Source organism: Hypomesus transpacificus, chromosome 8, assembly GCF_021917145.1.
Source record: "Hypomesus transpacificus isolate Combined female chromosome 8, fHypTra1, whole genome shotgun sequence".
Taxonomy (NCBI): domain Eukaryota; kingdom Metazoa; phylum Chordata; class Actinopteri; order Osmeriformes; family Osmeridae; genus Hypomesus; species Hypomesus transpacificus.
Genome location: NC_061067.1, coordinates 6,719,093 through 6,739,043, shown reverse-complemented (window position 1 = coordinate 6,739,043; position 19,951 = coordinate 6,719,093). Strand labels below are relative to the sequence as shown.

The 19,951-nt window shown below is 40.3% G+C and overlaps 1 protein-coding gene across 1 annotated transcript in view; it reads left to right on the top strand.

The window, feature by feature from the left end:
* Positions 1 to 19,951, top strand: part of LOC124470092 (cadherin-12-like) — a 61,819-nt gene that overhangs the window by 9,892 nt on the left and 31,976 nt on the right. The window contains exon 2 of the mRNA XM_047023817.1: positions 14,792 to 15,229. Within this exon, the coding sequence (XP_046879773.1) occupies positions 14,981 to 15,229 (249 nt within the window). The 5' untranslated portion in view covers positions 14,792 to 14,980. The remainder of the gene's footprint in view (positions 1 to 14,791; positions 15,230 to 19,951) is intronic.

The following is a 19,951-nucleotide window of genomic DNA, read 5'->3' as shown; positions in this document are numbered from 1 at the left end:
TGTAGAAAGCAGCACTGTGACTCATTAAAACAGTCATTGTGGCAGCTGCCTATGTACCATTCCCCTTGTACATTCATCTACTGCTATTGCCAATTTAAAGCAAACAGGCTTAACATATGTAGGGAAAATTACAAGGGTGTGTCATCTTTATAAAGAGTCCGCTTTTCAAGAATACTTCCATGAAATACTGAGAGTACAACATGCCATTTCGTGTAAGTGTTAAACGCGCACGTGTTTAAATGTCTTTACAAATGCCTTCGGGGGCCAGGCCTCTCTGATGTAATAGAGAAGCCCAGTTGAGTGTTCATTAGGTTATCGGCGAATTGAGACTGGGACTTCACAACTTAAGAGGACAATTTAGAGAGGGGAAAGCCGCAGTTGTGAGTATGCGCAAGGCAAGCACAGGGAAATTCTCAAAGGGACTATCGGTGCTATAAGGAGGTCTGTGGTAGCAAAGCATTTACATGTTTTCTTTCTTATGGAATCCTTTTTCGATTCCATCTGAATATTAAGGGTTCTAGACCCTTCCAGCAAGTCACTTTGAGGGGGGTAGGTTTAACGTGCGGAACATAAAAAGACGTCCGCTTAAATTGAAGGCACATCATCCTCTGCAGGCCTAATGATGTCTGTCACCTCTGTTCTAACCATTGTGTTCTGTATTCAAAGCCAGATGCCAACTGTAGCAGCCGTTCACAAACACAGACCTTCTCCATTTCAAATGTAGACCCTGTAAAAGATCACCTCTACCCTGTTACAGACTTTAGACTGAGGTGTGGAAGAGGTCAAGCAGGAGGACAAAACGTATGTCACAAGCCATGGAACCCTGATGAAATACAGCCCTCTGCACATGTTTGCGAGCACAACAGAAGAGTTTATGACCCTTGTACTGAGATATTCTGGAAGGGGCATGAAGTGAGATGTGCTTTAAAACACTCAACATGGCCAGACAACTTCCCCAACCAAATTAACCTCAGCTCGCGTTCCTTTGATTTTCTTCCATTAATTCAATTAGATCATTATCAGGATGATGTCCTATGTGTGTAATGTGTGCAAGGCCCCATTAGCTCATGGTGTTGAGATCGGATGACCGAGCCTCCAACTTCAACTGAGTCAGTGATCAGCTATAACGGAGTGTTAACAGTTTAGCCTGTCCCTCTAGGTTGTAAACACGCTGAAATGCTCTCATCATGGAAGTAGCAGATTCAAGACTTCACACGCTCACACACGTGCACACAAATGTGCGAACGCAACTGTGATTCATTAGCATAAACAGTAGGATCACACAGCGGCTCCTCTTCGTCTCACCCCTCATAATGAGGCTCAGTGTGACTAATGACGTGTGACGCGACAAACAAATATTAGCTATTGCACCTAAAAACAAAAGTAAAGATGAAAATGCTGCCACAGAAAATAAGAGTTGGAGTTGAGGAAAGAGAGAGCAGAGAAAGCTGAAGCAGACAAAGTCTAGTAATCCATGTCAGGTGCATTCCCTCCGGTTTGTGACTAAAAAGAAGCAACGGTTCGTTTGTATCAGTTCCTGATACAGTGAAAAGGGCTGATTCACTCTTTCTGAACCCCCCACAGACACTAAGGTCAACTACATCATTTTAGGTTCACTGACTTGGCAAAATCCACTGTTTAAAGAAATTAGGTGCAGAGTTGCTTCCTCGGGTGATTCTATTTCAAGGGCGTAGTCACATTGGAGCTCTAACTTGTGTAAAACTGGAAACACCTCCTATTTTGCCTACCTCTAGTATGCAATATGTGCCATGCAGTCTAGAGCAATACTGTCGTTATTACCCTCGTATACGACACTATCACGTCTGCAGGCAGGGCCATAAATAAATAATAAAGGGAATTACCTGGGCCTTCTAGATTACAGATATAGCTTCCAACCAATGAATACGTAAACAAGGGTAGATTATGTCACTTAAGCAGACCTTTTGGTCTCATTAGAATTGTAGATAAGATGTTTAATAAGGATAAGATTAAGTGTGGAGGGGGAGGAAACAAAACAAAAAGGAAGGGACCATCTATCATGATCTTCTTTATTACTTAACTCAATAGGCACTGAGTTGCTTTTTTACAAGCATGTAGCTACCATTGAAATAAAATCAGATAATATGTTGCTTCACAGCCACTCTTTCCCAGAAGTGGGTCTACTGAAACAGTAACCATTATAGAGATATGGTAGTGTTGGGTATAATTAATTTGGCCAATACTGACATTTTACATTTAATTCCTAAAATAACATTACCGGGTACATAAATATATGTTTTTGCATATTCTTTGTAGTTTTATGTATTTCAGGTTGTTAATATGTGAATTATATGCAGGTGGTATGAATGTGTTAATTTCGTATTAAAAGATATGACCAATCCTACTGTTTATACTGTACTTTGCATGCTATACAGTACCTACAGTAGGACATCTACTGAATGCAGAGTTGACAGTTTGATCATCCAAGCCACTGGTCTGTTGATTAATACAGTCAAGAGTTATTTAATTACACTACATGTCCCTTTGGGACATAATCTCAAATCAATGTAATTTCCACTATACATAATAAAACGTAGGTCAGATGGATCATCATACGTTAAAATGACCATTTCTAGAGGCCACAGAGATAAGAGTTCTCAGTGACCAATTAATCATACGACATCTCAGCCACCCTCGACTGTCCTCCATGTTACATTAGCTTTTGCCACAAATCACAAGTGACATGCCATCGTGAACAGGCAAATGATAGTTCAAGAGAGTCTCCTTATCATAGGGTGACATGTCAGCCAGCTTGTTTTTCTACTCTGTCCGTGTTCATCCTTGGTGACAATGATTTATCTTGTCAAAGCTCCAGAACAGGTCAGAAAAGTGGAAGTCTTGGCCCTATTTCAAATTCAATACCACTGAACCTTGTGTTGGGACAACCGTTTGATGGTTCTCTGTGATTTCCATGTTCCATGTGTGTTACTATTCAACCAACCTTTGGCTATTCTGTAAATACTGAAATACTGAAGTTGCTCTTGTAAGCAAACTACAGTTAGTCGAGGTTTACTTGACATTTTCTCAGTTTTCTTCCTTGGAACACATTTTCATTACACTCTCCATTATTGTCTACATATTGGGAACAAAACTAAACATGCACTCAGTGTAATTCATTATTCACAGTAAAATGATTGGCAATGTGTGCTTGCATGTGATGCTAGTCTTGTGAGATAAGTGTGTGGGTGAGTCTCAGTAACAAAAATGCAATCACACATGAGAGGGAAGCACTCAGTCATGGAGGGGCGGTTAAGCATTCAATACAAAATTGATTATGGATCTGAACATTGTTCATTATTGAATTTGAAATGAAAGAAAACATTTTCACATTTAGGTGCAGTATTTTAGCTAAAATCACATTTCATGAAGGGTATGAGTCAATATACTGGTGTATTTAACCATATATTGTACCTGAAAATTCAAATTGTGCTGTTTTAGCCTTCTCATTTTCTCATCCTTCCAAACGTTAGGCAATTGTGCATTTGAAGTAAAATGGTCAACCCACTTGTGGGATTTAATAGATTAAGAAGACCTTTCTCCAAATTAAGGTCCTGTCATTATTTATTCAAAATGCTTGTTGGACCATATCAGATCAGCCCCCATCCACAATTTTTGTAACCCTAGGTAAAGCAGCACTTTTGCAATAGTAACAAATCGATGTTGCCTGTATTTGAGTATATTTCGAAATACAAGATCCTAACAATGATCTACAGGAGGTTTTCAGTCAAGAGCCATACAGACAGTAGTAGGCCACAGTATATAAGACTGAAGCATTGAAGTTACAGTACTACCACTAAGCTGTTACCAGACTGACAAAAATAAAAATGGGGAATACTAGTGCTCAGAAGTTGGAGGAGCTGTTACCAGACTGACAACTCATGTTATCATTCTCAGACAAACCATTTCACATGTATGCTCCAAACAGACACTAGAGACACTATTTGAAGAGCAGGGGATGTTTAATGTAATCACTTGATCAGAGTGAGCAATGGGGCAAACAGCATTTTTAAATCAAGCTGCCCTTTGTTTGAGGAACAATTAAACAAAGTCACAGCAAAAAGCGATGTTGACCAAATTTGAGGCTGGTGGGTACCACGTAAACTTGAGAGAATTGCCTCTTGCATCTGGTCTTTGTCTTCCTTGTCAACACAAGAAGTAGCTTACTGACCAACACAACAACTTACATGGATCCAGTTGTACAGGTCCCAGCACTTCAATGACTGTGAGGTGATAGGAGACTATGGAAGGTGTCCCCGGGTTCACACTCTTGTAATCATTCACTGCAGTGATACCTGCAGTGAAATTGTGCAGCAAAGCAGAAGCGACAATGTGTTGAGGAAGATTATTGGTTTGAGCCCACCTGAAAAAGATTCAGCTACGGACAGACAGGTGTGCCCATGCTGTGTTATGGATGTGTTTACAGTCAACGGGAAAGGGAGATAGGGGGAAGCAACTCAGGCCTGTGTCACTCAGGGCTAGATCCTTGCAAGGGGAGACTGATGACTGGAGCAGGAGGGAAGGCAGAAATGATGAAGCCTTTCACTGTTACCAATCCATATAGGTGGACCCAGGATAGCTACAGCATCTAAGGCATATTTTCCTTTCCTCTGCAGAGCAGAAACTAACCAGCCTGACTCTTCAATGGGGGAATGACGGGCCAAAGACCCTTTTTAATGTCCAGACGACTACTGCTGTAAATCCAACACAGTTTACAGAAACTGTGCAGGCTTTTCACAGATTAATAAGATCTGAGAAAGAAGTGCTTTAGTTTGCTTTTGAGATAAACATTTTAAGACCAAGCCTTTCAGCTTATTGGCGCCATGAACCATGACTTCTCAATTGATTGTCAGTGTAGTAGTAGAATGTCTTTTACACAATATACTCTTAGATTCTTTGAAATAAATGGTTCCTTATGATGTCAAGTAATCCCTGTATGGGAAACAACAAAGCGTACCAGTACCCTGACTAAACACTACATGTTAGTCATCTTGGTTAGTTTTGGTTAATCCAATATGTTTTTTCACTGAGACATGGTAGCCGACTAAAAATCCCGACATTTCTTGGCGCATCTTCTTACATCACGTTAACTCAATAGGCCCCTCCTCATTCTTGATTAATTTCCCATGAAACACAGAGAATGGGAGGCGAAAACACATCTCAATTCTGGTGCATATCCGATGCCAGGAGCATCATCCTGACAGAAAAAAGGACAGTTAAAATTTGCATTTAGATTACTGTGGTAATAGAAAACCATGGCGATGAATCTTGCTCTGGAAAAGTGACTAATGTGCTTGTATTCCGAATGAAAATGTTAAAGTTAAACACTTAAGGAGAATCCTTATGAATGGATTTAGAAATAGAGTCATCATGATCAATCAATCAAATCAGTTCATAACTAGGCAAAGAGGCTATGTATTAGAAAACATTGGACACTTAGCAGTTTGAGCAATAAGGTCCTTCGAAACATGATTATGTGCAATAGTGCGAGGAAACAAACACTGAATGAAGTTTTACCAGAGACACAGGTGCAGCTACAGTGTTTTTTATGTTGTCTCTTTTCAACTAACATATCATATAATTTAATAGGTGGAGGGATGACTTGGGGATGCACTGAGCTCATTTATGATTCACAAAAAAAAAAAAAATCCAGAATTGAGTGGCTATGGAACTTTTTTCTCTGAAGATGACCCTCAATGGATACCGTGTTTAACCTTACCTTACATTCTAACATGAAAAAATCAAACCAAATCAATCTAGCCACATAAACATTTTCAATATGCCACAGTGTACAAGTGCTAATTTTCATATTTATGAGTGCTCAATTGTTTGTCAACAGTATGCTCATACTAGGAGGCCCTACTTAGTTTTAATTCTTCCCTCTTCCCCAATCTGCAATCCCCAAGTGCTAGCTCCTCAGCATCAGAAGTACTTCATTAAGTCTCTACACAGACACCAACCACGTAGAGATCTTTTTAAATCTAATTTCAAAAGAACCCTTGGCTGATAAAGCTTTTAATTGTCCAAGGCTTTAGTCACTAAACAAATGACAAGAAAACAAAAACAAAAAGAAAAATGGGGAATACCAGTGCTGAGAAGTTGGAGGAACATCCATCACTGATGAGAACTGTTGTTCTCTGCCTGCCGAGTTGCGCTGAGCTAACACTAAGCAGCGCGGCGTCGCCTGTTTGCGGGTGTTTGCAAAGAGAATCAGGGCGATGGAGTGATTAATTTCTCTGCGGGACATGGAAGGCAGACCTGTTGCGCTACAGAGAGCCTGTAAATGGCAATCACTGAACTGCCACACGCCATCAGTATTCAGTTGACTGCGGAGATGAAGATGTTGCCCCTACTTAAGCTTCAGAGGAGAACAACACTGAGATACTCACCATTCATATTTGAGAGTCTCTAACTGTTCAGAATGAAAGCATGGGCGACTCTTTTCACCGGGAGCATGTTAGGTAAAAATGCAATCTATTTCATAGAGGAGACACAGTGAGACATTACTGTAGGGGGAGATTAGGTATTTATCAGATTGTTGAATAAACAAGGCAAGTACAGAGGGACAGTTTGGATATTGTATCAGTCCTTGAGGATTTAAGGCCTTATAAATAAGCAACGTTCTTTGAATCTGTATCCTTAAAGGGACTGCATTTATAAATAATCAGGTTTACCTGATAAATAAACTGCTGTGTAAAAACATTGCCAGCAGGATATTTTCCAGAAATCCATTCGACCCACTGTTGATTAGAACGAAGACTGGCATCTTCAAAAACAACACCCAAAGCGAACATGGCAGGGCCCTTTTGTGGCCACCATTGAAAGGGGAATTGTGTCTGGACCACTGACTCTGCTTTCATTGTTGTGGCTCTTCCACTCCCCTCTGCTATTTAATTAATTGCCATCTGTTGTGCTGGAGTGTAAATCTGAACGTGGACTGACTTGCTCACCCAAGCTTTCTGTGTTAACATTTGGCAATGTCTAATTATGTGAAAACTGGGATGAATTGGCTGGAAAAAATACAGCATTCTGTTAATGACAGTCATAATATTTTGAGATGTGTGTCTGTCACACTATGCAAATGAACTTATTAGATCAGGGTAATTAGTGAAAGACAACAGCTGTAATGGCCAAAGCTATTCAGCCGTGATTAAATAGGGATCATCGTCTTGCTCTAAAGTTCCTCAGAAAAGAGGGGTGTAGAGGACAAGGAAGGTCACACATCCAAATAAATGAATCCTAATAAATAACTCTATGACAGACATGGTTATTAAAGATGTCTGCGTTCTGGTCTAATACAGACATCTGGAAATTGTGTTCATATCAGATTATACTGTGGACATAAATAATAAGTTAAAACAGATAAAAAAGATATGACAGGTTGGGGATAGGGCAAATAACACTGACCTTATCCATGAAACTCATATAATACAAACTCGTATATCTCACATATACTTCCAAAGGTGGACAAAAAAATGCTTGCTAACCAACCACTACTCAGAAGCAGATGCTTAACCCATACCCTGACCTTAACTAAGACCTGAGACCAGAAAATAAGCTGACTGGTCTTTGGTGCATGTCTTGAATAACATTTACTCTGAATAACAGCCTGGTCTATGTTTGTTCTTGAAGCTGTGGAACATGAGCCATGTACTGGACTGCGCCCTTATCAAACAAACCAACGCATATAAGAGCAATTATTAACGATGTGAAAAATCATCTGAGAAAGCTCATGCGAACTTTGGTTTTTAAACTGATTATTCAAGCATTTTATTTCTGAGGGAGCATTTGTTGCTATTGAAAGAATCAGATATGCTACCAATTCATTAAAACTGTAGTGAAGTTATTTGCAGCAATGAATGGCATCAGTCTACGATGTTAAAGTAATGAGTTGGGACTGAATTCCCAGTACAGGACATTTAGTTTCTGCATATTGTGATGTGGTTGTGAGGTTGTGATAATTCACATAATTCACACCCTATGGGTTAAAAATAGACCAGTCTTTATTAACGATTATTTTGCCAGTGAAATCTTTAGTCAAGGATGCATTGTGCTTACATTTTATTAGAGGTATTTGGTCAGAATCAGACTATGATTGTCAGAATCATAGTTCAGAATGTAATTTTCTTTCATTTGTTCACAAATGGGTGGGTATAGGTCAGTGGTACAGCATTTGACTACAGATCAAGATGTTGCAGGTTCAGATGTTCCCAGTACTATAATTTCAGGAATGTTGAAATATTATGATACTGGTCATATAATATTTTTCTTATTTTTTGGTCATTTCAGGTTTGGTATGACTCAACACTCTAGTTCCGCTCATCTATCATGCATACCTACATGAATGGTGCATGAGTATCGACACACTGCAATTTCTATTATAATCTGAATGCTCTGCTATACCCTTTCTCTATCTATGCTTAGCATCCCTGACAGCGTAATTTAATGATGCATGCAAAGCAGTCAAAGATTCAAGGGTGAGACCTAAAATTGTTTTTGTTCATCTGTCTGCTTTCAAACACGAAGAAACTTAAGAAACAGTCAAAGCCTCGAGTGAAATTCAAGTCTTAGTGGTGCATAGTCAAGCTTTTCTTTACTGTCAGTTCGGCCTGTATTTCACAGTCCAGCAGTGTCCTGACATCCCTCACCATCTTAGGCATTTTGTGTCCAAATAAATCCTGTCCATCAGATCTAAGTCTTAACAGCATGTCTGACCCGTACTTGCACTGCCTGAGACAAATTTGAAAGATACAGGATATCCCTGATATGATCAAGTAAGTCTTTTTATAGTCTTTGTACAGTATGTCACTGTAGGGTTGATGTCTGAGAGATGGGAACCGAATACATAATTCAGAAGAACCCCGGAGCCATATGACTTGTCATAGAGCCTTCCCTTTTAATCACAAGCTTTCATTAGAACTACATCTGTTGCATCATAGACCTGGTTGGCACGGCATCCAGACACAATCACACCGGGGAGAGCTGAGTCAGTGTGTTCCTTTCTTTCGCCTCTGGCCATATCTGTCTGAGCAGACGAGCCTTGAATATCCGCAGGGGGTAGAAGTTCAGTCTCCCTCGCAAAGAGGCAACCTTCGTTCAGTAGGACACGCATCTCATTTAGTCTCCGTCTCTTGCTTGATAAGCCTTTGGTTCTGATGCCGTCTTAGGAAAACGTTTTGTCAAGTCAGTTTGTTGACTGGAGAAGATGGAGGAATTTAGGAAATGGACCATCTTTTACCTTCATTCCAGGTACTGGCAAATGACTGGAGAAATGAAAAAGAAGACAAAAAAGCTTTGGGACACAGCTATGGGACAGAGCCCTAAGGAAAATTCAAAGATTAACTAGTCCCAGCAATAACCAACATGATTGGCATTTAATCCTGTCAACCTCATGGCCTCAGGGTTTAAGAGCCATTCATGGGCTCAGCCTTCCACACTCCTCCCTCTGTTAAGACAGCTTTAGCAGGGAACTCTCATCCAGAAAGGGGCCACCAGCTCCCTGCCTCAGTCTACAGTCCCATATGGTCCAGTTCTTGGTTCAGGGTCAAATACGAGATGCCGCTCCATACGCTCCCGGATCTCCCCGTCTGGACGACAACAGTTGCATGCAATGCTCACTCATGGCTTTCGGCTGCCCTGGGGCAAAGAAGCTGACTCGCAGAATATCTGCTGCTGTCTGTCTAGCACTGCATCAGAATGAGATCAGCCATGTCTACAGGCTCACAAAATAGCTGTATCTGTCACGATTTAAGATGTCAGAAACATGATAAAAGATAGGTGAACATGACACAGTGGTATGATCCAGACAGCTTAGGGTCTCGCAATTCTCTCTTCCCCCTTCAGTTTTGTGATTGGTGTTCTGCAACCAGGAGTCGACATAGCAATTTGATTGCTGTTTAATTGCGTAGCTATGAATCAATACCCAACAGACTCAACCAAGCGCTTTTTAAACCAGTTGTAAGCACCCTGTTCTGCAGACGTGGCATTTGATGCACATCAAATAGCAATTATCACAAAAATAGCTGCTGCAATGTAAAAACTGCCATTTTGCACTATTAATAGCACTCCTTTTAATAGAGGCACTTGCTGCTTCTGTGTGTTAAAATAAGTATAAATACTCTACATGTGAGTCAAAGCCCCTTTTCTGTTTTTCGATATCTAGACCTAGACAGAAAAATGTATTTGAACTTGTGTTCTACGATCAAAGCAAAACAAGCTTGCCCTGAGCTTTGTCTATCTCCTTTAATGAGCAGGCCAAATAAATAGTAATAAATAACTGGTTTGTATCAGGGGGAGAAGAGAATATCTGCATGGTCAGGGCCCTGCAATGGGCTGAGAGTTGTCAATGTGCAACGCTTGCTTGCTGGAGTCCTATATGGCTATATTGATATCAGCAACTTTAGATTTACCATCACTTATTCATTAGCTGCTCTCGGATTATTTATTTATCCTGGCCAGGCATGTTTGTCCCTTTTCATTACCTTATTCCTCCTCCAGCCCTCCAGTTAGTTTGTCCTCTTCTGACACTCTTCTCCTCTTTCTGACGACCTTCTCAGGTCTCTCTTCCCTCTGCCTGCCTTCTCAGGTCTCTCCTCTCTCTCCCTACCTTCTCAGGTCTCTCCTCTCTCTGCCTACCTTCTCAGGTCTCTCCTCTCTGACTACCTTCTCAGGTCTCTCCTCTCTCTGCCTACCTTCTCAGGTCTCTCCTCTCTCTGCCTACCTTCTCAGGTCTCTCCTCTCTCTGCCTACCTTCTCAGGTCTCCCCTCTCTCTGACTACCTCCTCAGGTCTCTCCTCTCTCTGACTACCTTCTCAGGTCTTTCCTCTCTCTGACTATCTTCACACGTCTCTCCATTCACTTCTACTCCCACCACTCTTCTTCTTAAGGCTTGTGGGCATATTAGGGCCTGCTTTGGTCTAGCCAACAACAAAAGAAGCTAACACCAAGATCTCGTTTTAAGCTTACTCTACGCCGCTCCTAAGATTTTTTTCTCTGTGTCTGCAGATTACATATTTACTCAGTGCGGTGTGGCACAGTTTCCCTACCACTTCCCCGTCAGGGAATAGGGAACTAGAGGAAAGCGACAACAGGCTGAGTGACGATCCTCAGAACATCTGCTGTCATTATGAGATGAGTTTTCACAGACTGCAGACGAAGCCTTTAAATCGACCCTGAAACAACATTGTGTTCTGCACCAATAAGATAATGCATGTCAAACATAAAGTGCTCAAACAAAAAACTAACAAAATAGGTTGATGTTGACATTCATGTTTCAAGTCACTTTACTTGGAAAGTGCATATACATAAATTTCTTTTCTAATATAATTGGCATTTTAGTTCTACGGTGAATCAAAAACAAGCTACATTTGCATTTCAGCATCAACAAAATAGTGTTTTGATTTCCTCAATAATAGTCTATTCTTCCCGTGCAGAGATGATCTGGGAATGTATGACAACTTCATGGTATTATACTAAAGTATAGAGTTAAACAACTTTATCTGAAAATACATCAGTGTCTCATCACATTGAATTGGGTCCTGACGGGTTCTCATTAATACTACTTTGACCCATTAGGACCTCAAGTGACATATCTGTCACAACAAGAAACACCTGTGATCGTGATACAATGAAAATATCCCCCTCCACATATCTATCATAAAAACTAAAATGTATGCAAAAGAAGAACAAATCCAGATGATGTTTTCCCTGTCCCATATTCCCAGAGTCAGTGCCGTTTATCTGTTTGTCATGTTTACGACAGCCTTGACATCTAATAACTTTCAGAGGGAGTCTGTTACCGTCTGAAATTTACACCGGCAGCTCGGTCAGCCATATGTTCTTTAATTATTGGAGGTGATGTGTGAGAATGCTGTCAGCCCACTGCGTCCTGTTATCTGAAGCAGACACGCGGGTCAAGGCTTGCTACTGAGAGCCGACACATGCTAATGAACTTATCTCATAAAATATGCATCGAGCCCCTCCTGGAGCACGCAGAGGCGGAGGCGAAATTTTCAGGAATTATGGGAACAGTCATTTTCTATTATGTGTACGCAAATGATCGGTGACCTGCGGGAGCGGGCAGCTGACCTTGTGTCAAGATAGTTCCCCTCGCTTTTAGAGGGAGAACTTGGCAGATGGGTTTTGACTTTTTTAAGATACTGTAGCGACAGTAGGTATAAATGAACCTAGGTATTCGGATGGTTCACCTTGGTGAAGTTGCCGGGTCTCTCAGTTGCTGGATCTGGAGGTTTATATAATTAATCCAAGATCATGATGTCAAAGAGAGCCTGGTTCTCAAATTGGAGTCATTCTGGCTTATAAGATTGCAGACATTCATTAGGACAATTAATTTCTCTCCTATCCTTTTCTATTTTTTCTGTTTGCTTTTGCAGACATGCACATGTTGAAAAGTAGAAAGTCTCTCAAACAATCAAATCCATTTAAGTTAAGTGTAATTGTCCCATTATAGTGCAATGGCATACCAGTTTAATCGCATCTCTTGTAACAAGGTCATGGCTCAGATTGCATTGGTCATAAAAGACTTGCAAACGAAACACAGCAACTGGTATTTGAAATAACTAATTGCTATATTTAGGGGATTACAGAGAGAGCTGGCCTAACTCTTGACTCAATAGTGCAGCAAATATGTGTATAACAAAATAAATGTCCTTCTTTACATTAATGATTGCAGTTTAACCCCATTAGTCAAAATGGCTTCGGGTACTTAAATTCAAAAGTGTTTGATTGAGGTTAGACGATTCAATTCAATCCAACTATTTCATTCCTACTCATACTGCATTGGAGTGTAATGGTAATGGGACAAGTAAAACCCTCTGCATAACCTTTATTAAATCATTAAGATATTATGTTCACACAAAGGATTTAAGACTAACTACCGTACTCCACAAACCTCATCCTTTTCAACTGTCACCTGTCTTTATTTCTACGGCAATAGGTTTGACTGAATAATTATGGTATCTCACCCTTCAATTCTGATATGAAAGCCACAATTTTCTATACAATATCAGATGATTGCCACCTGCTATGTCTTGTCTTAAAAAGAACTTTTTGAAAAATGTGTATACAAAAGATGGAATGAGCATTCAGCTTGTATTAAACCCTGTCAGCCCAAGTACTAACCAACAGACAGGATCTGTCAGTACCTGATAGACAGGCCCATAACAAGCAACACTGTATCATTATTAAGTGTTAGAACTGGACGATTTGCCACTATGTTTTTCAAAAGCCAAGCCATAAACTATAACCCATTTTATGAAAGCATTAAAACCATGCACAATATATTTGTTGGTCAGGTTAGGATTGGTCAAACCACTGGCATGGTTAGGGTTACAATTAAGGCAATGGTTAATTTCCCACCAATCTAATGCACCAATAAGTGGCAAATTGTACACTCCAAACTGTATAGCATTACATAAGTGTTTTTAAGAGCACTGTCACTCCTTCCCCTTCTTTAAATGAAATACGTTGAATTATGATTTATTCTTTTTAGATTGGAAGTTAGGCAGAGACAAACCTAATTCAGTTTGGCAGTTAATTTTACTTTGCAGTATGCTGCTGTTGTTTTTGCTGAATAAACTAAGACAGAGCTGGGCAGGGCAATGTTCAAATGTGTTTTTGTCCAGTGAACCATCTTTAATGGATAGGTATGGACCAGCGGACGACGTGCAAAGCAAATCCGACAGGTGCACAAGCACTAGCTCAAAGCAGCGAGTGAAACAAAACTTCAAACCGAGTTCACAAAATGGGGTTAATATATTCTGTGTTCCTTACCTTCACAATACTAGTAACTAGTAATACTGGTAAGTAAAAGTACGTCTGAGAAAAAAAACACATTAGAGAAAGAAGTTCAAATTATATTTGTATTATTGTGTAGTTTGAGTTGGGAGTCTTATCTGGAGTTCCAGTTTGAAGGAATCTACTGCTGTCAACATGACAACATTTTGAGTGAGGGTAACTACCAATCTACTCTGGCAGCTTGCTGTCAACGCTCAGGTGCTGCTTTGGTGAGATAACTCTGAATAAGTGGAGTGGAAGGATCATTTGAATCAAAATGCTTTGTATTGACATACCTTTCTCAGGTTTAATATGTCTCTGTTGTGTCCTTGGATTGGATTTTGACTCAAACTTCAACAATCCATTGTTGAAAATGAAGTGCCACGTCTTGGAAACATAAAGCAGATAATTCTGTCTTACATTACAAAATAATATGTCAGGTACTCTTTATTCGAAGTTACAGACAGTGCGAGGGGACATTTGCACTACAGCGCTCTTACACACACACACAAAGACACAATAACAAGAGGACTTTTGCTTTGAGCATGTCAAAGTCATGTACATCATCATTCCACCATGTACAGTGCCCTCCACAATTATTGGCACCCATGGTAAAGAAGATTAAAAAAGGTTATACAAAATTCACCTTTTGGTACATAAGCCACATTGCATATGGAATCTTTTTTTACAATCCATCCTTTAATTGAAGAACATTCGTTTTGAAAAAGACTAATCATTCTTTACCAAAACCACGTGTGCCACAATTGTTGGCATGACCCAGTTTTAGTTTCCAGACAGAGCCTTGGTAAATCTCCAACAGTGATCCTTGGGGATGTTTGGGGTCCTCATTTTGGCATGTTTGTAACAGTTCCAGTGGTTTTGATCTTTTAAATATTTATTTAAAGGGCAAAGTACTATGCAGTTTTAACTGATGATTTACTTCTATGATTCTATCCTGCAGGTGATGTGTGCAGTTAATCATTGAGAGAAAACGACAATAGACCCAAGTGGCATTGGCATCTCTGTTTCGTCTCATCATATCCTGCCTCCTCCTGTCCCCTGGCACGCATCCCTCCCTTTGGCCTTCCAGTGTGGCTTGGCTCGTGTCTTTGGGACTTTAACTTGGAGACCTCCACCCCACAGACCGCCAATGCTTACAAGGAACTGCCTGCTGCTGTTCCTCTGGTTTCTCATCGACAAAGGGTCCCTGTCTCCGGTGCGCCCACCTACCCCACCTCTGACCAGGAGCAGGCTGGGGAGGGAGCATCCCAGGAGCCTGCTGGGCCCCCCCATGAGGAATGGGGCTGCTGGGTTTCAACGTGTCAAGAGGGGCTGGGTGTGGAACCAGTTCTTTGTGCTGGAGGAGTACATGGGGTCGGACCCACAGTACGTGGGCAAGGTGAGGAGTCAAACTGCTCTTGAATGTTTATAGTGCAGTGGGGGGTTATAAATCACATTGTAAACATGGAGGAAAATAACCAGCTAGCAGGTGTAGTGAGAAAGAGAGTGTGGAGGGGAGGAAAGAAAAAGGAGGGTTAGTAATAGAAGGAGCAGTGTGTTTAAATCAACATGCAGCTATACAATCAATTTTACCCCTCAAGGTAGGTCTTGCCATTTTAATCTCTTAATGGTCTGGGATTGTTAAATACTGCACTTCATCACTGTTATCACTGGGATATTAGTGGTTGGAGTTGTTAGAGGAATAAAAGATCCACATATTTTTTGGACCATTGCCATCGTGTGGATGTTAGACTTACATATTCATTGGCAACCACGCATGACTTTCTAGTGGTGTGGTAAAAGGATCAATGACCTGGTCGGAATACATTGAAAATGCATCTTGTAAAGCTGTCAGGACAACTCATTTATGAGAGCAACGGAATGCTGACAACAATAACACGAATGACATCATTTTGAATGAAAAATGCTAGCACGTCCTATCAAAGAAATGCATTTTCTTTTTCTTTTTTCTTTTAAATATAAATGTTTAGGGCATTTCTGATTCATTGGGATACACAACGTGTATAGTATAATGACAGGTAATGTATAGAGGAAGACATGCAGAAAATTCCTCGGAATGAAATAGAAACCAGGCCCCTATGGTAAGGCCTTAGAATATGTGGTACTCACTGTTAACCAGTAAGCCATCAGAGCACCTTTATTTTATCTATACTAACTCCACATTACTTCTGGTCTGGGTTGAAGACATTGTTGACAAAACTGTAGGGTTTTAGGGCTTAAATCAGCCCTGACACGATGCAACTGTTTGCAGAAGCTTCAAAGGCTAAAAGCACATAGACAGAGAGGTACAGTTTGCATTACTGCAAAGTCACTTAATCCCCAGGCTGCTCTACTGCTTCAAAGTAATTGACTGATTCTCGACCATATAAAGGCATTTGAAGATCCATGGCCCTTATTTGAGACAATGAGAAGTACAGTATACTGATGCTTAAAATAAATGCAGTCTGACACAACAAAAGTTAAACAGCTACAGTAATAGTTGGACTGTTATGGAATGGCTTTATGTTAATCCAGCTACTCCAACCAGGCTCAGTCATGGTCATCTGTAAATGATAGCAGTTTGGTTTCCAATGTGCTGGAAGAAACTGTAATGAGGAGCTGTTTTGTGGAATGAATGCCTTCAATACATCAACATGTAATAGAAGCAATTCATTCACAACAGAGCATCAACATAATTATCCTTCATTAATTGGAGAATAGTGTTGTGTGTGACAGACAATGGGGGTCTTTTATAAATGCAAATAGTAAATAGGGCACATTTTATTCTCAGTTGCTCTCCAGACAGTACACTGTAACCTACAGAAAATACAACCCCAATATAGCCCTCACATTATTAGACTGAAAATCACACAATGGATAATAATTGTTTCCCCTCATTAGCGAGCAGTTTAAAGAGGAATGCTAGGAGTTGGTACATTACTGTGTCCAGAATAGTGAGAACTATCGACCAGGTCTTCACTGTGCTTTCTTCTCTGTCTACCAGCAGTTGACAGGGTCAACAAACAGTCTGGAAAAGCTGTTTCATGTTAATGATTAGAAGTTTGTTGGGTCAAATCAGTTTAGTATTTTTAAAGGCCGCTGGCTTAGATCCCTGCTGTGTTAGCAATAATTGCATGTTGTGAGCATGCTCTTTAAAAGGAGGGGCGAAGGAATACTCTAAGATGCCCACAAATGACAGGAAATAGCCCTTGTACAAGCATGAGAATCCAAAATCATGTACTATATTAGCCATACTTTCAGTATCCATATTGAATCTCGTCTAGAACATAGATTACGTGGGGTCCCCTTTTTTGACTTAAAGGGTTGGATCTGCTGCATCAAAATAGTATATTAATCAATGACAACATGTTAAATATACAGAGGCATGATGAAAGGAATAATGTGAGTTTGGGAAGCACTTATTTAGGCTCCCTCATGGACTGCTTGTCTGTTTTGGCTTAATGAATGCAAGCAAAGCAGTGTTTGTTTTGTTCTGTGACTCACCAGAGGAGGAAAAGGCTTTGTCTGCATTTTTGCTTATCCATGTGTCAGGAATAAACACACAAGAAAAATATTTCATTTAGTCTTTGGTAAGTATAAATACATATCATTTGGGGCATGACATTGTTTTTACAGTTTTTTTACTCAAATAAAAGTTTGAGAACTGTGTCCTTTACAGCACCTTACAAAGACTCCATTATGCTGTATGTATGCACTCTGCACAGAAAGTGTTCAATAATGAATGTTTAATGATTCAAAAATAACTGTCTTCAACACCTTCGGTTTACACTAGGTACAAACCTCTCGCAAAAACCTTTCCCAAATTTTTCAATAACAAAAGAAATGCACTACAGAAAATCCGCCATTTACCATGTATTACAAGGAAATTAAAGTTCAAGGAACATTTGGGTGAGAGTGCAACTTGCCTTCACACATATATCCTACTGGTTCCCTTGCCGAGCGATGGTTATCTGCAAGAAAAACTGCCATCAGTTTGTGCACCAATAAATAAAACCTAGCTCCTTCCTCTCAATCGCTATTAAATCCCAGCGGAGTTCAGCATTTACTCTCCACCATTGGTCTCTGCCTGTTCCACCATGGAACGCACCACAGATAATAATAATAATACTACTACTAATAATAATAATGATAAATGACTGTCTGAGACAAAAGTTGAGAATTGCTTTGATACTAACATTTTGACCCACTCCAGGTAATGAGGCTTGACTGAAGCTTATCAGGAAGTATTTGGTTCCTACTGTTGGTATCAATGTGGCTGTTTTGTGGTAAAAGTGGAAGTGTCCTTGGATGGGATTAATACATTTTTGTTGCTAAATACATTTGCTGCTTGGATATTCTCAAAACAGCCCTCTTGAAAACATATTTCAGTAAAGAGCTTTTTATCCATCTTGGTGTGGTAGATAAACTATACAACATGAGCTGCAATGCAGAGCACACAATATTTTCAATATTCTGTCTTTCGATGAGGGTATACTCATGTAGTTTGAACAATGTAGTTTAAATGTACACAAAGAATAAAATATTCCCTCTCTTTTAAATGAAACGTCTTTGTTTTTGCATGTGTGAGTGAGTGAGCTAGAGGGGGGCACAGGGGCATTTTGGGGGGGGGGAAACAGGAAGACAGTTAAGGGTTCTTCAGTTGGTAGTGTCAACAACACAGACGGTCATGTCCTCTAAGTGTTCCTTATCAGTTGTTTGAGGAGCATCTATGAGGTGTTCAAATGTGATCACTTAAAAAAAGTATATTGAAATTGAAGGGAGTCGGATGGCTGAGCGGTGAGGGAGTCGGGCAAGTAATCAGAAGGTTGCCGGATCGATTCTTAGCCCTGGCAAAAAATAAATAAACAAAATGATGTTGTGTCCTTGGGCACTTCACACTACTTGCCTCGAGGGGAATGTCCCTGTACTTACTGTAAGTCGCTTTGAATAAAAGCATCTGCTAAAATGCCTAAATGTAAAATTCAGTCTATTACAAATGCCAAACTATCTTCTGTGTTTGTACAACAACAATAATATTATTCAACAACATTATTCACTAAACACCAATTCTCCTGCATATGTATCTTGGCCAGAGGACATTCTCCAGAGAACAGTGTACTAACTCAGAGTGTGGATGTTGCAGTAAATCAATGCCTTCCACGAGAAGGAATGTGCCGTGTACAATACCTGTGATTTTAAGTAACACTGCAGTCCAATTCTACCACCATCCCCCAACGTCTATAGAAAAGGTTGCTCATTTGAATAAAAGTCAATAAAGTATTTTGTGGGAAAGGGCAGCCTTGTTTCTGGAACAACTTGTTTACCCAGATGCTTCCTGTGGCTGACAGGCGACGACCATTCCTCTTTTTATTGATGGCTCCTCCACAGAGTTCCCTCCAACATTGGGTCCAGATTTATTACCAGCGTTGGGTCTGCAATTTAATCTCTGGGTGAGAACCTTTCATTAGATCGTAAAAAGATTTTCAGCAAGACTTATGTCCTGATTGATCACCACGCCCCAACAAAGAGAAATCTCAATGTCTGACCCGAGTGAACTCAGGCCTTACTTGGGTTATCTAACCACACTCACCCACAATGTCCATGGCATTGGTGTAGCAGAATAGCAATAGCTATAGTGAGGAACCTCTCATCCTGTGTTTGGTTGAATGTTCTGCCTACCCTTTAGCCGCTATAGTAATGGTCACCCTAGTAAAACACCTCATCAGAGCTCTTGATAGTTGGCAGTTTCTGCAGAATCACAGGCTCCATAGCTTTAAACTGCCCTTGTCAGTTCCACAGAGAGTACTGGCCATTGACCTACAAGCTAATCAAGGTTACCACATGTAGACTCTCAGCAAAGTGTCTGACAATTATCCTGTTGATCTACCAGTGAAGCATACCTAACAGAGTCTGATGGTACAATGCTGCACACGTAATGGCTGTTGCGAACAGTCAACACATTACCATGCATGCCAGATGCATGTATGGACAGTATGATCATCATGTCTTTATGTCCATGAGTGTTAATTATATTTAACAACGGTGCTAGGTTCTGAATCATAGAAATATGTTTGGAGGCAGGCTGAGTTGCCATAATAATGTTCATTAGAGTCCAAATTGT